The 8,413-nt window shown below is 44.6% G+C and overlaps 1 protein-coding gene across 1 annotated transcript in view; it reads left to right on the plus strand.

Moving 5' to 3' along the window:
- Window positions 1-4,683, plus strand: part of LOC128022842 (bis(5'-adenosyl)-triphosphatase-like) — a 194,309-nt gene extending 189,626 nt beyond the window's left edge. Inside the window, exon 8 of the mRNA XM_052610617.1 lies at window positions 4,474-4,683. Within this exon, the coding sequence (XP_052466577.1) occupies window positions 4,474-4,683 (210 nt within the window). The remainder of the gene's footprint in view (window positions 1-4,473) is intronic.
- The last annotated feature ends 3,730 nt before the right edge of the window (window positions 4,684-8,413 follow it).

Below are 8,413 nucleotides of genomic sequence, written 5' to 3' on the forward strand. Positions count from 1 at the left end.
AAGATTAAGTTTGAGGATGATTCTCACAAAACTATATTTTCTGCAAAGATTTTTTCAAGATAATTTAAAACTTTTTCGCAATTTCGCGATTCGTAGTTCGCAATTTTTGCATTCAGTGCAATAGCAAAAACTTTGAGGAAAAAAAATAATGTCACGTGTTTATATATGTACAGCATATAACTACAAGCCAAGCTGCAATACCAAAGAGGACCACACAGAGATGCCAATAGATCTCTATACCAGTCACCTTAACGCCACTGTCTGTTTATTTACACAATAATAACTATGGACTCACGTGTGCTTAATAATGTGTGACTCCTGTATGTAACTGTAATCCTCTCTACCTCCAGTACAATAGTCATGCATTAAAACTGTTGAATGGGACGGTCTAGCCAACACAATGATATGACATTCATATCATTACATAAATCACATTATTTGCTTAAGTAGTAAACAATGCTTGCATTTAAAGTGTAATTCTGCAGTTTATTCTCTCAAATAAATGTTGTTGTCAACCGCATGCAATGAATTCTGGGTTATGGTAGGCCACGATGGATACATCTGTTGAATCCTTCGTTTCACAAGAAACAAAGGGCTTATATTTGGAGGCCGCATTTAGCAGTGGTGATGCAATCGTCCTTCAAATGTGCAGCCTTTGAATTGGGACATAGCTATAGAGATTGATTTGCAGTCCCTGCAGTTTGAAAACAAAACAAAACAAAAAACACACTTAGGGTGATTCTCAGCCGGAGAGAAAAAGCCCTAAAAGGGGCGGTAACTCCACATAATGTGACTTGATGCTAATTGGACTATATATCCAGAGGCAGAACAAACAGTCTACAATGACAGCTAGCATAACACTGCGGTTGAATGTGATAGAAAAAATACCCTTTCCTTCCACACTTTGGTTGTGCCACCCTATCACCCTAATGAAAAAACGCCACTTAAATTAGCATAAATAAAATGAAAATAGCTATTTTTCTTTAAGTTTTATTAGAGAAATATGTCTTGCCATTTGTGAAACAATGCATTAGCAAATATTGCAAAAATGTGTTCGACTACTCTAAAAAATTATCTGATGTGTATCAGCATGTTCCTCTTTCTTTCATTTCCTTAAGAATTCACACTTAGGAAACGTCTGTTTTTAACAACTAAGTTTAGCCCAATCATGTCATACGGGCTCAAGAAATCAGCAGTGTTGAATTGACAGTGAAATTGAAGAGAAGATACAAATGAAACAGGCTGTCAGTAACTCTTTTTCCCTCCTTCTGTGAGTATTTGTCCAGTGTAGGTGTTTGGTGCGTTCTGGGAGAAAGGAAAGATGAGAGGAAGACAGGAGACATGTTGTCATGCTGAGTAATTAGTCTCCATTGGGCAAGAAAGCGTCTGGATGTTGTGACACACAGCAGATTGTCCTATAGTCCATTGAGATATCCTGTCATCAGCCTGTGGGCATGTCCAGGGATGATACAAGCACGCGTGCACACACACACACTTGGTTTTTGTTTAAACTTTAGAAGGTTTGGCTGCCACCTGTATTGGCAAAAGATTCCCTGATTTAAAGGGACATTTCAACCAAAATTGAAAATTCAGTAACCGTTCATCCACCCTCTGGTTATTCAAAACAAGCTAGGGTTACATTGTTTTGTTTTTTTATTTTTTATGTGAACAAAAGGAGGTGCAAATCTACTCTATTTTCCACGAAACTCCATAGATGTACAGTATCTCAAAAGTAGTCCATATAAACAGTTGAATTTGAGGACATTGTTCACTGGGAATCTTGACTTTGAGCTGTTAACCAGAGCAGTGTGTCCAATAACTTAATACAATAATACAATAGCTTAACTTGTAATATACTACCATAATGCCAATATGATCTCATAAGTATTCTTATGCAGTATTCAACTTTGCAGACTTGACACAAAGACTAATCCTTATAAATTTTGAAATCGTGGCACTAACATTTTGCTTAATGTATTTCATTCATCATATCAACGCCATTAGGTTTTCAACCGCATTTATCTTTTAAACAGTTTACTCATTTATTTCATATTAAATTATAATACTTGATCTGTTCTGTGTGATTTCTGCATAATGTTAAACAAGAATACAACCTTAAAGCCTTAAAATTAATACTATTTTTATATACTTATTTACTTTCATGTACAATTAATATTGTTTGCATTGGGAGACAAAATGTGTTTTCCCTGTCATGCTGTGACTAATAGAGCCATAAAACACACAGAAATCCATCATAAAACCACAGAAGTAGTAGATTTTATTTGTGCACTGTAATCCAAATCTTCAGAATCCATACAATCAGTGGCCAAGCGTATACCCCTGGGAAACGCCACCTAATGTGTCCCCAAATCCAAAAATCCTAACAAAATAAGGATGCCACTTTTAAATCTGAAATGTATGCAGCAAATTGAAAAATATTATAACTATTGAAGCTAACTGTAACAGGTATAACAATAATCCAATCTGTTAATCACTTCAGACTCTATAAAAAAAATTAAAAAAAAGAAAGAAAGAGGGGATAATCATTTTAGAGTCATTGTTGTCCCAGGCTCATTTTTCATTCATTTAATTTACAAAAACATTTTCTAATGTTTAACTCCCTTGTGTAAAAAGATTGTTTTCAAAAATGCAACAATGAGTGCATGGTCTTGTTTGCAATTACATATAAAGTGCTTAACATATTTATTAGGCCACCACCCTATAGGTTTGTGCCATGTCTGCCCAAACTAAGTATTGGTGATTACCAAAATTACCACCATTATGTTTCTATAACGGTTAACTTAATACACCTGTAGCCTATGTGTAAGATCTTTAAGTCACAGTAGTGTTTCTAATTGAAAAATTGAATTGAAAGATTAAAAAATAGATTGTGCAAAAGTTTAATCAAAAGCAAGTCTTTGGGAACAACTTAACTATTTGGAAGTCAGTAGTAACAGAGAAAAGTGCATAAATATTATGCCAGCAAGAATGTAAGCTTTTGTCAAGGCCAAAGGAGGCCATACAAAATAAAAATAAAATAGGCTATATATATAGTCTTTATTCACACATAATAACTTTTTTTTTTTTACAGGTTTTTGACGTTCTGTCTAATAAATTTGTTAAGCACTGTATATAGCTACATATAATTTTGTGAGGATTTTAACTGAAAATAAAACTTACACTTACACTTTGCCCCTTACTTGATTGCCAATGGCTGCAAAGTACAACAGGAAAGTGCAAGGCACACATCCATGAGTGAGGCATTTCAGGTGAAGAGATGCAAGTTGCGCGACATCATGCGAAGTAGGCTAGTCTATGTGTGAATCTGGTGAAAGATCATGCATCCACTGTTCCACGTTTCACACTGTTGTCCTAACAAAAAAGAAAAAAAGAACTTTTAACAAAAAGTTCAGAGAACTTAGTATGTCCAAATGAAAGGGTAGTCTATGTATAGGCCATGGCTAGATAGGCATTTAAGAATACATTGCTTGTTTTACAATTGCAATGTAAGCATCAAAAACCATGCTCATTACAATTTCAGAAATTGCTGTTTCAAGAAACTATATAACAGGTTTTATTGCAATGACATCAAATGAGAAACCATAATCCATCGCAGAAACTATAGTATCTTTGTCACATATCTATTTCTTAATACTATAGAACTGTTGTTCCCTATCTGTCGGTCACTACGAGTTATGTCGAACGACATATGTGGTCTCACTTGGGAGGGCCAATCATCTCTGAGTTTAAGAGAAAACGCCAATTAAAATTGGCTAGTGGATTTAACATACCTGAGCCACTCCCCGTGTCAACGGGTATAAATAGGGCGACAGGTGCATCCACTCATTAGATTTTTGCTTCGGAGCCGAGTAGTTGATGTATTCAGTCTCCACAAAGCCTTCATCTGTGTGTTTGAGAGATGTTCCTGGTCGGTGTGACGGCGCATTACAGCGGTGTCCCTGAGAACAAATCACGGACGATTTGCGTCTTTTTCAAGATGCCGTTTCGTCCGTGTCCTTTTGGATGTGGTCGTTTCCTGTCTTCGGTTGACGGTCACGACCGTTGTCTTTAGTGTCTGGGCGTCCAACACGCTGAGGCTGCGCTCGTGAATGATTCATGCGTCTATTGTGGGCATATGAACATGGCAGCGCTGCGATCGCGTCTCTCTCACTCCTCAAGGGGAGTGCAGCAGACCCCTCTGTCACCACCCGTCCAGGTTTCTCTGGCTCGAGCAGAGGACCGCCGGTTGGCGCTCTGGGAGATCTGAGGGTTACAGTGAGAGCTTCTCGGGTGTTGTCGCTGCTGCCGAATCTGACTTGGAGTTGTCGGCCATGCTTGCCCGGGCAGCCGTGAGTATCGGGCTGGAGGTGACTACACCGCCCAGCCCCGAGCCCTCGCGGCTGGATGATTGGTTTCTCGGTGCGGAACGCCTCTCACAACCTCATTCTGCCCCTTGTTCCTTTCTTCCCGGAGGTGCATGAAGAGGTGACGAAGTTGTGGACAGCCCCTTTCATGGCCAGAAACCGCTCGCCTCCCTCTTCCATCCTCACCACCCTCTATGACGGGGCAGCCAAGGGGGTACGTGGACATTCCCCAGGTGGAGAGAGTGGTTGCGGTGCACCTGTGCCCAAAAAACGCCGCCACTTGGAGGAATCGCCCGCATCTCCCTTCCAAGGCCTGTAAGCTTTCAGCCGCTCTGGCTGCCAAGGCTTATAGTGCTGCGGGCCAAGCTGCCTCTGCCCTGCATGCCATGGTTATCCTGCAGGTACACCAAGCCAAGGCACTGAAATCGATGCATGAGGGTGGTACCGACCCGAGGTTGATGCAGGAACTGCGCATGGCGACTGACTTCGCCTTACGGGCGATGAAGGTCACGGCGCGGTCCCTCGGGAAGGTGATATCCACGCTGGTGGTCCAGGAGCGCCATCTCTGGTTGACCCTGGCGGAGATGAGAGACGTCGACAAAGCCCGCTTTCTCGATGCTCCCGTCTCCCAGGCAGGCCTGTTCACGACACAGTCGAGGATTTTGCCCAGCAGTTCTCGGCGGTGCAAAAGCAGACTGAGGCCATCCAGCACATCTTGCCCCAACGTGATCCTCCGGTTGCCACCATTCTCAGCACACCAGCTCCACCCCATGCTGAGAGTTCTTCGAGGCCGGCGAGTCAAGCCTCACGCAGGAGGGCGGCGCCCCCCGTGTCACTAAGAAGATGACTAAGAAGCCCTGACACGGGCAACTCGGAGATGTGGGAGACTGCTCTTCAGGAGCTGGCAGAGACAGCGCCACTCCTTCCCCCGGAGGAGGGTCGGGTGGAGAATCCTCAGTTTTTGTTTCTTTCTGTTCCGTCTGTTCTGTTGTTGTCAAAAAAAGAGCAATTTCCCTTCCCTTTCAAGTTGCAAGGCTCGTGGGTTGAGGATGAACGACGGACTGCCTCCTCATTCTCACCCACAACGCTCCCTTTCGCCAACGGTCAAGAGGTCGTGGTTCGGAGACACAACGCCTCTCCACGCGTCTCTGGCCAGTTCCTCCAGGAACACGAGGAGTGTGGCTGTGATGACTTGGAACGCGATACTTTCTGGGCCATCCAACACTACTCCCCATCGCTGCACCACTGCGGGTATGTCGACTGTCCCTTTGGTGCCACTTGTACGGAGTTTGGGAGCGTGTCCCCAAACCCATAACGCTGGCTCATTCGGACAGTCCGACTCGGGTAAGCGATTCAGTTTGCCCGGCGACCTCCCAAGTTCAATGGCATCCTCGAGACTTCGGTGGCAGTCTGGGACGCCTCTGTCTTGCGCGAGGAGATTGCTGTCCTGCTGGCGAAGGATGCAATCAAGCTGGTCCCTCCAGCCGAGATGAGGATGGGGTTTTACAGCCCTTACTTCATCGTACCCAAGAAAAGCGGTGGCCTTCGGCCTATCCTGGATCTGCGAGTCTTGAATCGGGCCCTGCACAAGCTCCCGTTCAAGATGCTGATGCAGAGACGCATTCTCAAATGCGTTCAGCCCCAGGACTGGTTTGCAGCGATCGACCTGAAAGACGTGTACTTTCATGTCTCGATCCTCCCTCGCCACAGACCGTTTCTGTGGTTTGCATTCGAGGGCCAGGCATGGCAGTACAAGGTCCTCCCCTTTGGGCTGTCCCTGTCCGCCTGTGTCTTCACGAAGCTCGCGGAGGGCGCCCTTGCCCCACTCTGGGAAGTGGGCATCAGAATCCTCAACTATGTTGACGACTGGTTCATTATGGCCCGGTCCCTAGCCTTACAGAAGTTCCGGCCTCTGTTCCTAGACAGGCACGTGTTGGTCCGCATGGTAGCTCAATCGTGCAGCCGACGCGCTCTCACAACAGCTCACTTTTCCCGGGGAATGGCGACTCCATCCCCAGATGGTCCAGCTGATCTGGAGTCGATTTGGGGAAGCCCAGGTAGACCTGTTTGCTTTCCACGAGTCCTCCCACTGCCAGCTGTACTATTCCCTGTCCCAGGCCCCCCTTGGCACAGATGCACTGGCACACAGCTGGCCTTGGGCTCTACGCAAGTATGCATTTCCCCCAGTGAGCCTGCTCGCACAGATGCTGTGCAAGGTCAGGGAGGACGAGGAACAGGTCCTGTTGGATGCGCCTTACAACCTCCGTGTAGAGCCAGTTTCTTCCCGTGTGTTGGGTAACAGGTAATTGGGCGGGGAGGGCTGGCTCGGTGTCGAGCTTGCTGCGCCATTCCCCCTAAACACGGGGATGTGAGCGCCTTTCTTCTCCCAGTAGAGTTCCCCAGTTGGCATACCCTGGTCGAGCATCCTCCAGCACCCTCGGCAGTCAGACTTGGCGGAGCAGTCTGTCGCCAGGCCCAGTACTGGTGTTAGCATGCCCGGAGTTCCAGTCAGCCCCTGTACTGGGCTAGGTGTTCATTTGGCTTGATTCCCTACGGGTAATCCCATATGTGTATTCTTCCATGGTAAGGTTTCCCTCTTGGCAAACCCGTGTCTTCCCTTGACAGACCCGCTCTGTCAGTCTCTTCTGGTACCTGTTCCATCCCTACTCTAAGATAGAACCTGCCTCACAGACCCATTCCATATGTAGTACTGCCCCCGGGCCAGTCCATATCAGTATCTCCACATGTCACCTCCCTACGGGTAGGATGTGGTCTCCGTAGTGACCTTTTCCTGAAGTCTCGCTTCCCCATCATCCTGCCAAGCTGTAAGAACAAATAGGAAAGATTTGAAGCAATCTTCCTACGAAGGTTGAAATCCCTTCCACTAACTTTGTGTGGACAGAACAGCAGCGTGGCCTCCTCCAGCAGCGATGTACTCTCCCTTTGGCCCCTTTGGTACCAAGGTCAGTGAATTTGCGCTTGGGCTTTGGGAAGGTTACGACCTTAAGCGTAGCTTAACAATTGCAGCGCCACAGGGTTGTGACGGTGTTCAGGTTGTGGTGTTTTCCATAGGACCCCATATGTCGTTCAACATAACTCGTAGTGACCGACAGATAGGGAACGTCTCGGTTACGTACGTAACCCTCGATCCCTGATGAACCTTGAACCGGTCGCTGTTGCCGGGACACGTTCTCGGCTCCTCGGCATAAAACCTAATGAGTGGATGCACCTGTCGCCCTATTTATACCCGTTGACACGGGGAGCGGCTCAGGTATGTTAAATCCATTAGCCAATTTTAATTGGCGTTTTCTCTTAAACTCAGAGATGATTGGCCTCCCAAGTGAGACCCCATATGTCATTTGACATAACGTCTCCATTCCCTCCATCAGGGAATGAGGGTTACATACGTAACTGAGACGTTAATGATGTAACACAGGTAGTAGATTAATTACTGCTGCCTATTAATCAGTTCAAGATCAATTTAGTGTAAGAGTTTTTCTGTAAATAACAAATATACCATCTGAGGTCTACTTAGTTATTTTAGTTTTCAGCTGTTTTGCTTTATCTCCAAATTTTTGATTCAGTAATGGTGCAGGTTCCCCACACTACTAGCGCACATTAAAGATATATATATATATATATATATATATTTGTTCTTGTCTCTCTTGATGGTCTGAGAAATCATTGTTTCACTGTCCAACAGCAGTTGTCAAGAAACTTAAAAGTAAAACAATTAAAAGTTAAACAATGTTGCTTTTTATCAGTCTGCTTTTGATTGTTTTGACAAGGAGATTTCTTCAACTGATTGGGTTGTGACTGTTGTTATTGTTATTGTTGTTGCTTGGTAACTGTTTTATGTGATTTATTTTTATGCAAAGGGTCTATGAGTGTCATGTAAGGTGCCCAAAAATAAAATGTATTGTTTTGATTGTTGTTATTATTATTATTATTATTTCAGCCCTTTAATTCCAAATGTTCTTTTAATTACCTGCGACTGGCAAACAACCATTGATGCCAATAATGAGATGAGACCTGTTAAGTCTGAAAAC

Source organism: Carassius gibelio, chromosome A11 (assembly GCF_023724105.1).
Source record: "Carassius gibelio isolate Cgi1373 ecotype wild population from Czech Republic chromosome A11, carGib1.2-hapl.c, whole genome shotgun sequence".
In the NCBI taxonomy this organism is placed as follows: Eukaryota; Metazoa; Chordata; class Actinopteri; order Cypriniformes; family Cyprinidae; genus Carassius; species Carassius gibelio.